General features: G+C 38.5%; 1 protein-coding gene across 1 annotated transcript in view; it reads right to left on the bottom strand.

Annotated features, from left to right (window-relative positions):
• The window catches only part of wdpcp (WD repeat containing planar cell polarity effector), a 76,767-nt gene that overhangs the window by 21,493 nt on the left and 38,425 nt on the right, over positions 1-16,849 (bottom strand). The window contains exons 7-10 of the mRNA XM_079833734.1: positions 13,973-14,087; positions 11,453-11,589; positions 7,725-7,916; positions 1,413-2,058 (exon numbers count right to left, since the gene is read on the bottom strand). Of these exons, the coding sequence (XP_079689860.1) occupies positions 1,413-2,058; positions 7,725-7,916; positions 11,453-11,589; positions 13,973-14,087 (1,090 nt within the window). The remainder of the gene's footprint in view (positions 1-1,412; positions 2,059-7,724; positions 7,917-11,452; positions 11,590-13,972; positions 14,088-16,849) is intronic.

Raw genomic sequence — 16,849 nt, 5'->3', positions numbered from 1 at the left:
TTTCTCAGAGTGTGCCGGCCAGCTGCCCCCCGTATCCACTCTGTACAGCAGCTCTCCTGTGCCGAGCGCGTGCCCAGATGAGATAACTCAGGGAGGAGCGGAAAAAAAGAAGGGAGAGTGAGTGAAAGAAAAAGAAAGTGCTGCTTCCTTGGGAAGACTGGAGGTCTGCCAACTCTTTCATCTTCACTCACTTCATCATGTAGCAGTTCTGGAGATATAAGTCAATAAATATGGGCGCGTGAGCAAGACAAGCCCAACAAACACCTTCACAAACAAATAAATAGACAAACGGGCAAACAAGCGCTGCTCACTAGCTGCTCCAAATGATCAGTTGGAAAGGATGCACGTTTGCTTTCTTCATCAAAACCTTGGCACACGATCAGAGGAGAGGGAACTGCTGCCGCTCTCTCTCCCTTCCACCCTCCCTTGCTTTCCACCTCTCTCTCGTAGAAAACTCTTTCTCTTGCTGACGCTCTTCCATTTAAAACTTTGACAGAATCGCTGGGAGTCGCATTCACTTCCAAAGTCAAAATTAAACTCTAGGCATGGGCAGGTTTTGATTGGCAAACTTTATCTGGTGCCCTGAGGGACCGTAAGCCACTGTAAATGATTTATCGGAGAAATGCATCCCAGAATGCACCTGGAGGTGGCAGCCCAAGGGTGAGTATTGAGTGACCTCAGAAGACTTGGCCCCTGCCTCTGCCATTCCTTTAAACGTCTACTAAAATTCTACAATGAACACAATCTCAGATGGCACACCCACACTTGATCGGTCAAGCTATTATTTGATTGGCTGGCTTTGTGTCCACACAAGACACCGGTTTGCTACAGTGATCACTTTTGGAAGAACTAATCACTGGATTTGCCAAAATGTGTGAGGATTGTGACATCAAATCTTTGAAAGATATTTCGATTTTTTTTTTGTTGAGAACTTACAGTGCATCTGGAAATTATTCACAGCGCTTCATTTTTTCCACATTTTTCATTTTTAATAAATTTGCAAAGATTTCAAACAAACTTTGTTCACTTATGGGGTATTGTTTGTAGAATTGAGGAAAAAAACTATGAATTTAATACATTTTGGAATAAGGCATAACATGGAATAACATGGAAGGTGTAACATAAAATGTGGAAAAAGTGAAGCGCTGTGAATACTTTCCAGATGCACTGTAGTAACAAGAAATCTAGATATCTGTACTGTTTTCCTACAACTGGGAAAAAGATGGGAATTGGGTCTGAATAATTTTTGGTTTGATTGTATGTGGATTTGGAGTTAACCATACTGTATTTAAATTACTGTAGTTTTTGTGTCTACTGGCTTTATAAATATACAATCACGTTCAAGACCCTTTAGTGGTAGACCTGAAATGTTCTACTTTGATTTCAATCAGTTACACAAAGGTCCCACTGACCCAGTCTTAGCTTCAGCGCAGCAAGAGGCCCTCCATGAAATTGAAGCAGCAGTAAATCATGTGCCTCCAGACCCTCGTTTCCCTGGGAAATCGGACAGTAGGCCCATTGGATCCCTTCTAGCCCCTCTGAGGTTTTCATGTGACGAGAGAGCTGCAGGCTGGGGCCTGCAGAGCTGGGGACTGGTTCTTCACTCACTAACCGCAAAGGGAGAGGCGAGAGCCCCATATCAAAGCATTGGAGCTCGCCTTGACCTCCGCCAACCATCAGCAGAGCTCCTGAAGGATGCCATGCTAGCACCGCTGGCACCATGGAGCAGGTGGCCCACTGTGAGACACCTGTCTGTGGGTCGAAAATGACCACAGAACAGTCCTGAAGCCCCAGGAGAACCCAGCGCTCCAACGGGTCGCGACTACAGGTAATGGGTTTGGATGTGAGGGGTAGAGGAGTGCCGGACAGACGCTGGAGGCGTCCATGAGCAGATTCATACACACAGGTTTGGACATCAGGAGGCTGGGCCTCCGCATGCAGTTCAGACGTGGAGTGTTTGGCCTCTTGGTGCAGCTCCACAGTTAGGACATGGTAGGGTTGGGTCAGACTAAATCTGCAGTCAATAGGGTTCCCGTCAGTTCGGACAGAGCTCAAAACCTACACAGAGAGAAACAGAGTCAAAAGTTAAGTATTTTATTTAATCGTTATGTAAGTATTGTTTCAGAAAAAGTATATGAACCCTTGGATTTACTATTTGAATTTCTTTATAATTTGGTTGCGCATACATGATCTACAATTACAGGAAATGTTTGGTCATTTCTTCTGAAACCAAGGGTTCACATACTTTTACCCTTCTCATCTGTCACAACAGACAGATAAGATTGTATAGCCAATGTATGCAAAAATTCATTGTACATACAGTACATATAATTGTACTTGACTAAATTACAAATCTAAGTTTATTTCTAAATTAAAATTTGATTTATGGTGTTTAGTAGTATAGTTGGAAAAGAATAGGAAAAAAATAGGAGAAAAAGAATAGGAAGTAATGAGAAGAGGCGGGATTAGGTTATGTGAGACCAATTTGAGCACCTTAACTCTTTGATGTTTATCCAAAAAAAGTCTTAGAAAAGTTTTGCATAAAATGAAATTATAGTGAAATGAATCTTAAAATATGAATTATAATCAATTACATAAAAAAAGCTTTGAGCACCACAGCTCAATGTGTCACAGCACGTATCCTGCCTATGCCAAGATTCTAATACTATCCAGAAAAAAGGTGATAAATGTATATTTCGAAATTATATAAACGAAAAGTAACAACCCATTACGATGAAAAGCAAAAGAACAAAAGAAAGACAAAGACAGCATTGAAAAAAAAACACAGGGAAACTAGAACTTGCAAAAGTAAACATTCAGCATGGGCTCCTCATCCCTGAGACGGTAGAAATCACAGGCCCAACACACATGTTGAGCAAATTTGTTTGGCGATTTTACCTCAAAATGTGCACACAAACAGCTTAAAAAATGTCCTATCAGACAGCAGCACGCAGGAAGTTCGGGTTTACCTGTAGTATGTGTGTTTCTGGTGCAGATGGTGTGGTGAGAGAGAGAGAGACTGAGAGCGATGGGCTGGCACAGAACCGTGGCGTGCGCGCCAGCGTAGGAGACTGAGTTAAGCGGGTTGCCGATGGTTTCTGTGAAAGCAGGGGATGAGTTTTTTTGTCTTTTTTTTAGCTGTAATCCCCCCTGGGCCAACTCCCGCTGCACCCCAGGGGGTGAGAGGGGTTTAGTGAGAGGGCGGGAGAGGAGTTGCTGACAGCACAGAGGGGAGATCCGGAACAGTGCCAGATCTCCACAGAGCCAGGCCCCGCTGAGACACACCTGCCCCAGCCACAGAGGCCCCCACTCTGGGCCTGTCCACAGCTGGGCCCGGGCTCAGAACCAACACCCCACTGACCATGCTAGCAAAAGACCAACGCCCCAACTGCTTTGGCTAATACTACGATAATTTTGACCCTGTTAGCACTAAGCTAGTAAAAACCTAGCTAGGGCTAGGTTGAACAGCTTTCTGGGCCATTTTAAGGCAGTCAGCTCACTGCTCAGGCCAGAATATGTGACCTTGCAAGGCTAAAGCTTTGCTAATACCTTGCTAGGTAGTGCTACAGATACTCTTATGGCTAATAATACACACATTTAAACGCTATAACCCCTAAATACCATTGTGCTTTGTTGTGCGTGTAAAATTGAGGACCACAAGTGCCATCAGAAACTACCGAGAAATTGCACAATCCTCACACTTGTTTATCCGGTTTAGTAGTAACGGATAGCCATAGAGAGAAGGCGCTAAGCTCTTTGCCACGGTAACACTAAACAAAAACAAAAAGGTGAAGAAATAAAGGAGAGCTGGTTGAGAGGCAGTGTGTTTGCCTCAGCACTGGGGGACATTTTGAGTGTTTTTCTCCCACCCGCCACAAAGGTTTTAACATCTTCACAGAGTGATCCTTCTTAAGACCTGCATTCACACACACGCACACACAAACATCGCAAATCCCACAGCTGCTGCTGAAACAATGACAGATTCAATTTCACAAAGACAAACGGCATCTTGGTGATTTGGGGAGGTTGGGTGGGTGTGTGTGTGTGTGTGTGGGGGGGGGGGGGGGGGGGGTGCAAAGGAGAGCGAGAAAGAGAGAGAGAGAACAGTGGTAAGTGAGTCTCTGTTAGTTATTGGTTTCAGTCACTGGTCAAAACTATTCTTTTCTTTTCTTCTCTTCTCTGGACTTTCTTTTGCAGCTTGAAAGATAAACCCAAAGAGGTCCAGCTGAGCAGCAGGCCTTGTTCACAGCAGTAGAGCTCTTTGAGCCAATTTTCCAGCTCAGAGAGCAAACAGTGAGAGAGAGGGAGAGAGAGAGAGAGAAAGGGAGATGATGATGAAGGCAATCTATGAAAGTTCTTGCTGCTGAGTCTCCGCTCTGGTGTGTGTAAGTGTGTGTGTGCTACTCAGATGCTTGTCAGGCCGCTGTGGCATGAAATCAACACAGAAGCATTCGCTCTACTGCACCTGCACATGCCCAAGAATTTAACCCGGGAAATCACATTCCACTCGGACCTTTTCTCTTCATATATAACATGGCTTGGAATCATAACAGCAGCCATGTGTGGAAAAATGACAGAGATTGAAACCATTCCACATGAGCCTTCTAGAATCAAATCAACACTGACAAAGAGTCACTGAATAAGGAATACATTAAAAAAAGGGGGAATACGTTTAGCATAAGGATAACTACCTCAGTAAAAAAAAAAGTTAAAAGGGCTGTGTCAAAACAGGTGTGCATACCATTCAAAACTTGGAGTCAGTAAGATTTTAATTATTCAGTAAGGATGCATTAAATTGATCAAAAATGACAGTAAAGACATTTCAATGTTACAAAAGGTTTCTAGTTCAAATAAATGCTGTTGTTTTGAACTTTCTATTCACCAAATAATCCTGAAAAGATGTATTACTGTTTTCACATAAAATATTAAACAGCATAACGGTTTTCAACATTGATAACAACAATAAATATTCCTTAAGCACCAAATCAGCATATTAGAATGATTTCTAAAAGATCATGTGACACTGAAGACTGAAGTAATGACGCTGAAAATTCAGCTTTGCTATCACAGGAATAAATTACATTTTAAATTATATTAAAATAGAAGACATAATTCACAATATTACAACTTTTACTGTACTTATAAAAATCTTACCAACCCCAAGCTTTGAAGCAAACTGATGTAACCATAGCAACCATTGACTGTTATGAGCCATTCCTTTAGGATCATCATCAAATGGAACACTGACAAAACATAAACAGACATACTTAGCATTATTTTATGGTTTGTATCACACAAAAAAAATCTTTAAAATAGTTCGGCCATTTGCGGCCATAAAATTTCCTCAAGAAATTCCTTAAAAAATAAAAATAAAAAAATAGCACCGCCCTGAAAGTCCCTGACTCCATGGTCCATGTTTGATGTCTGGAGTACTTTTCAAACAGGCCTTAAAACTGTAAAACTATCCTTTTCTGCTATCATTCCACATTGGGTGAAAAGCATAACATGCTTTTGGTTGAAGACATAAGAAATGTGGCCATTTGTAAATAGAGTACAGACGCCTGGTAAATATGCAGATCAAACGAATGAAAAGAGAAGTGTTCTGAGAGAGATAACAGGATATTCAACAACATCTAATGCGTACAAAAAACATAACAACAACCACCTCAATATGCAAAACAACTATCAAAAAAAGGAAAAAAGAGAGATATCAAATGCTTACTGAAAACATAACCACCTCAACATGCAAAATAAGTGAAGTGTATTTATAAAAATTCTTTTTATTAAAATCATTAAATTCCAGGAACAGGGGAATTGATTAAAAATGTTAAACGTTTGCATAAATAAGTGTGTGTGCACGAGTGTTTTTCCCAGTGTGTCTCTTGGCAGTGCTTATCTGCGAGGGGTAAGAATTAAGACCACATAGGGAAAGAAAGCGTACTTTTTAAATGCTGAAGACTAAGCAGAAAATGGGTTTAGCATGCAGATAGCAAACTTAACAAAGGGAACATATATATGAGGCAGAATTGATTGAAGTGTGTGTCTGTGCGCAGAGCGAACCGTTTGATTCACCGCTCGCGTCTTACATAAACTGCTAGCTTGATTTCACACCACGGATCTGAAAATGACAACAAACACTTTAATTAGAAACGATGAAGGCGAGAGACACTTTAATGTTTTTTTACCGTAGAAAAATGAGAGAGAGAAAGAGAGAGAGGAACAGAGAAAGAAAGAGAGAGGAAAATAAATAGGTGAAGGCCCAGGATAAATCCAGGGTTAATTTCCAACCAGAGCAATCCAGCGTTGCTCCACACTGCCCCCCCAACCCTTTTATTTTTTTATTTAGCATTTTTCCACCCCTTGTTTGTTTTCATTTGGTGCATTTGCAATTGGAAACGCCGCTCCGTTTGCTCATCTATCACATTCCCTGCTCTGCGAGTGAAGATTTTGCATATGTTTAAAACCAGAGTGCATCGTTGGGAGCTTAAGCATTGCTTGCTGATTTCTGAATCATCACCATTCAATATTAAACAGCGCTGAGAGGCAGGAAAAAGAAGGAATGTACAGTACAAATGGAGAGGTGGAGAAGTGGTTGGACAGTGTTATAAGTGGTTCTTGAAAGCTACTCTTTTTTTTTTTTTTTCAGTAAAAAAGTTTTACACACACACACACACACAAAAAAAGAAATAGTACTTTGGAAACCAAAACTTTATTTTGTATTTTATCACTTCATGGAGCCGACATATTCAGATCAAATAACCAGCTAAATACTAGTCACGTTTTAATTAAATAATGAAAAACAATTGATCAGACTTTAAATTAGGGTCCAATTAACTAACTATTAACTATGACCTTTGCCTCAATAAAGTCCAAATTACTGCATATAAATAGTTAGTAAGGTAGTTGTTAAGTTTAGGTATTGGGTAAGGCATTAATATGTGCTTTATAGGTACTAATAAGCAGCCAATATCCTAGTAATAATATATGCATGCTAATAAGCAACTAGTACTAAACTAAAGTGTTACCCAAATTATTTATATATACATATATATAACACACACAGAGTATATTTATTTTTTTAATGAATGAACAAATAAATAATGACTCATTCAGAAAACGTACATGATACTGCATTTGCTACTGCGAGACATCAGTAAGTCCAAGACGTGCTATCCATTGTGACGCAAGCATAAAATGAGTGGTACCTTGGATGATGGATTAATGCATGGAATTCTATTTTATATGCTTAATATTTTTAGAATCACGAAACCATTCACTGTGTAGTTGTTGCATAACTGCAGATTCACTGGAGAGTAGAATACATTCTTCAATGAAAGAGCTACACAGGAAGGTCAAAGGTTGGCTGTTCACGTAAAGAAAAAGTTCAAGTGAACAGTTTGTGAGTTACAGCACCTCATTGAGATAAACAATGGGGATTGGTAAAGCAAGACAAAAGAGAAAAAAGAAAAATACAACAGGACAAAAAGATTGGGGTGAAAAAGGGATTGAGAATCTTTCCAAAACCTTGAGCAGAGGAGCTTTGTGAGGGCATTATTAAAAGTATTTATATTATTTATATACCGGTCACACCCCGGTTATTATCTGACCTTCAAATTTATCACCTATCATAATCTCACGCTCACGCATCATTTCATCACCCAAAAAAATATTAGTTTAGAACGGGATAAAAGGCCAACCCTGAAGCCATATGAGTGTCTGCTTACCGTAAGCCCCGGGGTATCCGAGCAGGCGAGCAGCACCAGGTTGGCCCTGTTTGCTGCACTAGGGATGGGAGACCAAGGCCTAACCTCCTCGTTACAGAGCGGCCACCAGCACACGGCCACATCCTGTGTCCGGTTCAGCCCCATGCGGCGCTCCACGCGGCGCCCCCCGCCAGGTAAGTCCACCACTGAAACCTGCGGAAGAACAACAACCGTAAAGGAATCGGAGCACAAAACATCTATAAAACATGGCCTCAACTCCTCTGCATAACACATTACAGCTGCATGCTGCTTTATTAATGTGGCCTGAGCTGTTTCAGGTAGCAGGGCATTGTTATTTTTTGTTGGGGTTTTTATTACATTAATTTGAATTAGCCGCATTTGTTCTGCACTTGGCGAGGTGTTTGAAGGTAACAAGGTATTTGTATGACTGCTAATAAGATCTCTAGATGCTTTCACTTTCATAAACCACAGTGTGGCAGGAATGAACTGGAATCGAATTTGGCAAGAAAAAAAAAGTAAAAATCCTATGGAAAAACCATAATATAAAAATGGTAATTGCCAATCTTATAATTATTAATAATAAAGCTAGTTTCTCGTACTGTAATTGGGACTTTATTTCTCGTAATCGTTTTTTTTTTTAAACTGCATCTCATTTTGTTTAATTATATCATATTTAATTATATTAAATCTTTTTTTTCTTTTTCTTTTTCTAACTTGTGGAAATGGGCTTCCACAAGAAACATCTACACCTAGATTAGACTTCAGTATCTCTGAAAAATGTGTAATCTGAGCAAGTAAGACGATATAATATTTTAACCTTATTTTCTTTCCTTTTCGAAATTACAAAAAAACACAAGGACAAATTATGGAAGCCAAAAATTTCCCACCAAACCTGACAGCTCTGAATTTAAACTTTTTCAGAAGGCTTACCATAGTGACGTAGTTTTAAACTCTGATTTATTATGTAATGGCTCAATTTATTGGCTATCGAATGATTCTAATATGAAATCAAATGACACAATACACCTCAGAATCTAAGACACAACAGCAAATTTGGAGCTCAGATCAATCCCAAAAACCACCCAAAATTACAAGTTTCTGATGAAGCAAAGGCCAGTGTTTTGCTGCTGACTAAGTCTGACTACCAAATTTCATTAAAATGAGCCGCACCTGATTGAGACACACCTGCTGTTTGGCTAAGGCACAAACAGCTTTAATCACTCAAGACTGTCTAGCCTCAACGTAGACATAATAATTGATGTATTCAAAACTAGTTCCTTTGAAAGGGCGTTAAATCCACTATCTGTTTATGGGACAGCAATAATAGTGCAGTATGGAGAGATATTCTCTCCTGCACTGCACCACTGTCTCATGCCGCTGCATTAAACTCTATCTCATATCTGCAATGGCTCATCATGTGCTATTTCAGCAGTTCTGGGCTGAGGTTTAAAAGCTGGGTTTTTTTTCCAGACCCTTAATGCAGCCCACAGTACGAATAAATGGCATGAAAATACGATATGGCTCTTATAGAGTCAGTGCCTATTCATGCAACATAATAGCAGTCATTTCCATATACTTCATTCTGAAAGGCCTTATCAAGAGAGCAAACACGGAGTCTCTCTTTATGTCAACAACTCTATCTGTGCACAATAGGGAGGACTAGAAATGTACCACAGTCTGCCCATGACAACAAAAACTGTTCATCATTTAACCTTGACCTTCACATTGCGCCTGTACAGACTAATCGTGCATGTTAAGTATCATCTACCATGAAAATGATTTATATAAGATTAATAAACAAACAAAAACAAAATAAACCAATGCAGACTGTGGGAAAATAACATTCATCTCTCTGTCTCTTTCTGCCCTCCCCCAAAACTTGATTCCCCATCTTGCCTGTGCTTGCTGGTCAGCAATAATCAGACCCTCTTTCTGGAGGATTAGGCTCAAAGCTTAGTCCAGTGGAGCAGGCAGTGGATGGGGCCGGCCGGGCTGGGATGGGGGGGTGTGGTGGGCGGGGGTGGTGTCGGGCGGGAGGACAGGGTTTGGAGGGGGGGGGTGTACGGTCCCCCCTTATCAGAGCCATGCTGCTGGAGCCAGCCACACCGCAGGAGAGATTGCTTTCATACTCAGGCTGCCGTCGCAACAAAGCGCTCCAGTAATGCGATAATGTTCGGGTGCGGAGGGTGTTAAGAGCCTGATGTATTTATGTATTGTGTTTAGTCCATAATCAGACCCATCCAAATTGTGATCTCCGCACACTTGGTCTCCGGCCCATTAAAATGAGGTTAATGCTTTCAAAAAGAAGACGAATAAAGATTTTTTTTTTCTTAAAATTCCGTTATGAATTTTTAGACAAGTTGCTTTGGAAAGCCAGAGAATGAATTGGATGAGGGATAAAGAATAGAGTGATCACCTTCATTTCCTCTAAAAAGGAGGAGATGGACTTGACCCCACCCTCTGACCCCTACATCACTGCTCTGCTAGCGACAAATTTCATGGCTGTGACCAATTTTACAAAACGATAATAATGGTCACATTTTATAATATAGATAGTACATCTTCTGTTATTCTAGCTGAAACAGAAGAGCATAGAGCTAATAATACCAAGGTAATGTGGACGACTGCCAGGAAGTGCAAGAACTAATAATATTTATACATTACTGTTCAAAAGTTTGAGGTATGTACTGTCTCTTATGCTCAGCAAGGCTGCATATATTTGATCAATAGAGTATTTGAAATACACAAAAAAAAACTGTAATATTGTGAAATATTACAAATTTAAATGTAAAACTTTATTTTAATATATAAAATGCAGTTTATTTTTGTAATGGTAAATGCTACGTTTTCAGCTTAAGTGTCACATCATAGAAATCATTCTAATATGCTGTTTTGGTGCTCAATAAACATTTCTTATTATTATCAATGTTGAAAACAGTTATGCTGTTAATATTTTTGTGGAAACTGTGATACGTTCAAATGTAAAAGTCTTTACTGTCACTTTTGATCGATTTAATGCATCCTTGCTGAATAAAAGTATTAATTTCTTTCAAAACAACAACAACAACAACAACAACAACAAAAAACGTACTGATCACAAACTTTTGAAAGGGCAATATAAAAATAAAATATGGTAATAAATACATTTATTGTTTTGGCTAAAAGCATCTGCCAAAAATGCATAAATACAAATGTAAATCTTTCAAATTCTAAATTGAATTGATCTCAGAATACAAACATCATTTTTGTTCTTCCTGTTCAGGTACTAGCAATGTCGGAAAAAAGTGACATTGTTGAATAAAGTGAACACTGAAAAACTGCTTGTAATTTAACAAAAAAATAGAGATGGAGGGAAGAACATTTCTCAGGCATATATAGATGTACTGTCATAAAGGATGTGATCTCTCTATAAAGAGAGAAGTGCTGTGTGTTTGGACGTGATGTTCCCCACAGGTGTGCATTAGAAAAGAGCTCCAGTAATCACAGTGTTACCTGTCCCAGCGGTAAAAGAAAGCAAGTAAAGCCAGGCAATTATTAGAGCTAAAAGCCCTGTGGAAAGAGCCAGACCAGTCTCATTAAAGCATTTTAATTGAAAGCAGGAGAGGCTGTGCTGCCTTTCGTCCTAAAATGTGCTAATGTGTGTGTATTGAAGAAGAGTGTGTGTGTGTGTGTGTGGGGGGGGGGGGTGTAATAGATGTGTGTGTAAAAGGTAGGTGCATGTGTGCTACCTTAATCTCCGCAGCTGTGAGTTTCTCCATGTGTCGTGCTGGTTCAGGTGAGCTCTGGTTCTTCCTGTTCAGGTAAACCTGACACACCTGACTCCTCTCCATCAGCGAGAACAGCAGGAAGCGATCGCCAATCACCGCTGAAAACCACAGAGTAAGGTCAAAGGTCAAAACTCATATGACCTTGTGAGAAGACGAACGTGTGCACACGTTTACTTTGCTATCTAAATGAGGACACCATATACTTCTATTGTACAGATTTAAATCACTACAGATTTGAGTCACTACAGACTCAAATCCTAACATACCCCAAACAGAAAAGCTTTTTGCATTTACAAAAAAATATATATATATTTTAGTTACAGATCATTTTTCCAAAGGACGATGTATCCAAATTTCCCCAATGGAGGTTACCTACCCTTTGATAACTGGCTGGTTAAAGCAATGCAGGTGATTTCAGGTTTTACTATCCTTAAGGGGACATTTGGTCCCTACAATGTAGGTAAAATCTGACCCACACACACAGAAATGCACAAAATGAATAATTTTCATAAGTGAGTCAGAGCAGTAGTTTAAGACTAATAAAGAGTCACAGAGGAGAAAGAGAGAGAGAGAGAGACAGAGAGAGAGAAAGAGAAAGAAAGAGAGACTGTAAAGCCTGTAGGGTACGCAGGTTTCATGTTAAAGAGAGACATTTGCAGTGAAACTGTTGACAAGCTCTCCACACTGTGATTAGCAATTAACCTTCCCTTCCTAAAAAAATAATCTGTTTATGAAACCAATTAAACGGCAGAAAAAATTAATACAAGCCATTCAGAGAAGCAGGTTTAGTTGAGGATGATATTCAGGGCTCGAATTTTCAACCTGAACAGCAATTAGAGACGGAATATCAGCGCTTCTGCAGTAATTATGAATCATCTCACATTCAAGCATAAAACAGGGAGCTAATTTCAAAGGAATAGCGTGTAAATGCAATATTTCACCATCATTTTTTAAGTTTTACTTTAGCAAGTCATCAATAACAAAGAAAACATGCACATTTGATTTTGAAAAATCAAACTTAAAACACTGATACGTGTTTTTAAAAAATTGTTGCTTAAACCAAAGTTTTTAGTTTAGCCACTTACTTTGAGAGGCTCAAGAGTGATTTGAAAATGCTAATATTGTAAATTATAGTCTTTTTCCCTTTGGAAAAAAAAAGAAAAGCATGGAATACTCAACATGCTTTTACAAGATTACAATTTTTTTTGAGAAAATACCCATGTATTAGTGTTCAGTAATCATGGTCAAATTAATGGGAAGATTCCATGATAATCCCTCCAAAAAAAAATCCAAATTTGTGTCCAGGGGCTAGTAAACAGGTTTTGGAACATATGAGCAGCGGGTTAGCAGAATAAATCAATAAATTCCTCTAAATCTGCTTAGTTAGTTAATACGCCATTCCTTTAAAACTTGTTTACATCGCTGTCTGAAACGCTTACCAGCCGAGAAATTAATTTCTGGAAATAAAAATGATACATTCAATGATGGCGGATATTTAAATTATAGGTCATTGCGTTTTGGGTGTCACTAATGGACTCAAAAATACCAAGCCGTTTTTACCTAAAATCAATGTGGGAGTTTCCTAAAAAATATAAATATACCCAAATGCCTCTCATATCATTGTTTGGCTGTCCATATACATCTTTAAAAAAATCTTCTTAACCTGTGACTGTACTAATGAAACAGCTATAGATGAATTGCAGATTTGGGCCCAAAAAGCATGTTCTTCACATAGGTTCTTCACAATCACAGGCTAATCAAAATTTTCGATCTCTTTCTTTGTACTACAGCACTCACAAAGTAACGTCATCAAGGCCAAAACAGGTCTGACTGCTTGTGTGAAACTAACTGAATAAGTGACAGATGCAGAAGCCTTCTTGGCACCCCCACCCTTACACACTCTCTCTCTCTCTCTCTCTCTCTCTCTCTCTCTCTCTCTCTCTCTCTCTCTCAGACACACACACACATAATTACTCTGGTAATTAGGGGCTCTGGGGGCCTGAATGGCACTCTATGGGGGGCTACTAGGAAAAGGGAAGGGGTGGGCTGACAGAGGGAGAGAGAGAAAGAGAGCAAGAGAGGTTTGTCAGGTATCTAGAGACCTGGCACAGAGAGCTTTAGCCATATAAGCTTACAAACAATAAATGATATGAGAAAATAATTAGCAGATTTGGGAGAGTGTCCAATTTCACAAACCAGAAATAAGACAGGGAGCCATGCCAGATTCCCCTGAGATTCAGGAGGAACCTTGATGCGCATGTGTGTGCATGGGTCCATGATTTTCGAACTTCCTCTGGGAGTAACGGAAAAAGGAGAAACAGAAGGGACTGCCGTTCGTGACCTGTGGGTGTGCATGCCGCCCAGGCCCATGCTGGGAAAATGAGCAGTGAGCGAAACTGCAAAGAGAGGGGGAGAGACAAGAAGAGGAGGGAAAGAAAAGAGAAGAGAGGAAGGGTAGTGTGTGAGTGCGCGTTTACTCACCGTCGCTGATGGTGTCAGCAGGTAGTCGCCCCACCAGCGTTCTGTCAATGGCCACTCGTTCAACCTGAGCTCCACCCAGGATAAGGGTCACCAACACACCTGATCTCAACAGCATCTACACACACAGTAACGAACAATTACACATTCACACTGTATGGGATTAATGACTGTAAATCTACAACAAGAATACATTCAAAGGAATTGTTCACACACGTAAATTCATATTCTGTCATGATTTATATACCCTTGTATCATTCTAAACCTTTCTTTTAACTATGTTGAGCAAAAAAGACAATATTTTGAAGGAAGTTTCAGCTGTTTGGGTCAAGCGCCAAATCAAAACACTGTTCAATGCAAGCATACAAAGACAACATTAAATGTTACAAACGTTAACCATCATGACATTTGGACATTTGTGAACCAAAGAGGTTTGACATTAATTGTGCGCTTGAGGTCTGTGGCCCAACGATTGATGTAGTCTAAGTATGTGTGTTAATCAATTTTTTAATTAAGGCTTAAATACTGATATGTTCATCAAATGTCATATACAATATGATTGTATAGCTTCAGAAAAGTTGTATTAAACCACTGGAGTTTATTGATCACTTTTAAGTATGGATGGGAAATATAACTTTATAATTTCTGAAATTAATATTTGCTGTTTAAAATGTTAAAAATAATTAAAACAGTATTTATTTTTTAAATTCCTGAAGTAGCTATGCTAATGTATTTTTTTTTAAGTTCACTTCAATTGTTATAATATAACACTCTAATGTTAAATGGCTATAATTGCATTTTATCCCCAGAAAAAAATATAATTAAATTAATAAAAACATTTAATAGAGGCAAAATAAAGGTGAAAAGATGCCATTAAACAAATATTTAAAATATCAAGTATTGTAAATGCTCTCTTTATGTTGTTTCCACATTCATTTGGAGATTCAATGTGAAATAGATTTATGGGTGACACTTTACGATAAGGTCTCATTTGTAAATATTAGTTTAATATATTAATGAACATGAACTAACAAAGATTAATAAATACTATAACAAAAGTATTGCTAATGTTAGTTAATAAAAAAAAAACAGCTGCTCATTGATTGTTCATGTTACTTCACGGTGCATTAACTGTTAACAAATATAACATTTCATTTTGATAACGTATTAGTAAAATGTTGTAGAAGTATTGTTAGTTCTTAGTTAATGTTAACTAAAGTAGTTAATTATTACTATTATACGTTTTATTTATATGCGCCTTTCAAGGACACCTTACAAAGTACACAAAAAACAATTTCATCAAACAATAAAGACAATACAGAACTGACGACAATAACATTAAAATCACATAAAAGCCTGCCTAAACAAGTGAGTTTAATGGCGAGATTTAAAAACTGGAAGACTTGAACTATTGCGAACTTCTACAGGAAGCAAGTTCCATAAATGAGGAGCCGCGTAACCGAAAGCTTGTGACCCCATGAAAGTTGTCCTAGTGCGTGGAAGAACAAGTGTAAGTGCAGAAGCCTATCTTAGAGTGCGGGAAGGTGTGTATATATGAAGAAGATCAAGAAGATACGAAGGAGCCAAATTATTAAGTGCTTTGTAAATTAAAAGTAAAATTTTGTATGACCTGAGATTGGAAGCACATAAATGTAAACTACGATGGTGGAAATGGACTTATGTAACTCACTCAAATGTATGAAACAAATGGGAGACTTGTATTTGTAGTACCCTACCAGTTGTTATTTTGTTCTTTGTGAAAATAAAAAAATGCAACAAAAAAAAAAGGTAAAAAAAGAAAAGAAAAAAAAAGTGCTATTCTGAAATTTACGTGAAATTTAACTGGAAGCCAATGCAAATTTTGTAAAACAGGAGTAATATGTTCAGAAATATTAGTTTTGGTAATAACTCAAGAAGCTGCATTTTGTACCAACTGTAATTTATGAAGAGATTTGGAAGGAAGTCCATAAAACAAGGCATTATAATAGTCAATTTGTGATGTTACAGGGCGCAACCAATTGATATTCCTAATATGATGGAATGCAGAACGAGTAACACTGTTAATCTGGGTATTAATATATCATAAGAATGACACCCAAACTTTGAACCTGATTAGACAGAGGAACAGAGCAGTTATTTATTGTAACGGATGAAATGTTTGACTTAGCTATTGTATGTTTTGATCCAATGAGAAGAATTTCTGTTTTACTATTATTCAGCTTGAGAAAATTACCTGAAAACCAAATTTTTAATTCATCTAAGCATTCAAAAAGAGCAGAAGGGGGAAACTTTGAGGAAGGTTTAGAAGACAGATAAAGCTGGGTGTCATCAGCATAATGAAATTGGATGCCATATTTCCTGAAAATGGTGCAAATTGGTAAAAGATAAATGATAAACAAAAGAGGTCCGAAAACAGAACCCTGAGGAACACCAGAGAAAACATAAGTGGGTTTTCATTTAAGTTGTCTGTTTAAGTTGTACAAATTGAATGTGGTCTTTAAGATAAGAACAAAACCAACTTAAAGCCATACCAGTAATTCCAGTAGATTCCAATCTGCTTAAAAGTATAGTGTGAGAAATGGTATTGAATGCTGCACTAAAATCGAAGTACAAGTATCGAAGTACAAGTATCGATAAAAAAACAGAATCAGCAGCTAGTAATAGATCATTGGAGATCTTTACTAGTGCAGTCTCAATGCTATGATAAGAACGGAACCCTGATTGGAACTGCTCATATAAACCATTAGAAGAAAGATGTTCACGGAGCTGGAGAGCCACAATTTTTTCAAGAATTATTGACAAAAACGGCAAATTAGAAATGGGACAAAAATTATCCAAATACTTTGAGTCTGTCCCGGGTTTCTTAAGAATGGGTGTTAT

Source organism: Gobio gobio (assembly GCF_949357685.1).
Source record: "Gobio gobio genome assembly, chromosome: 13".
Taxonomy (NCBI): Eukaryota; Metazoa; Chordata; class Actinopteri; order Cypriniformes; family Gobionidae; genus Gobio; species Gobio gobio.
Note: the sequence above shows the minus strand (reverse complement) of the source record. Positions and strands in the feature narration are given on the sequence as shown.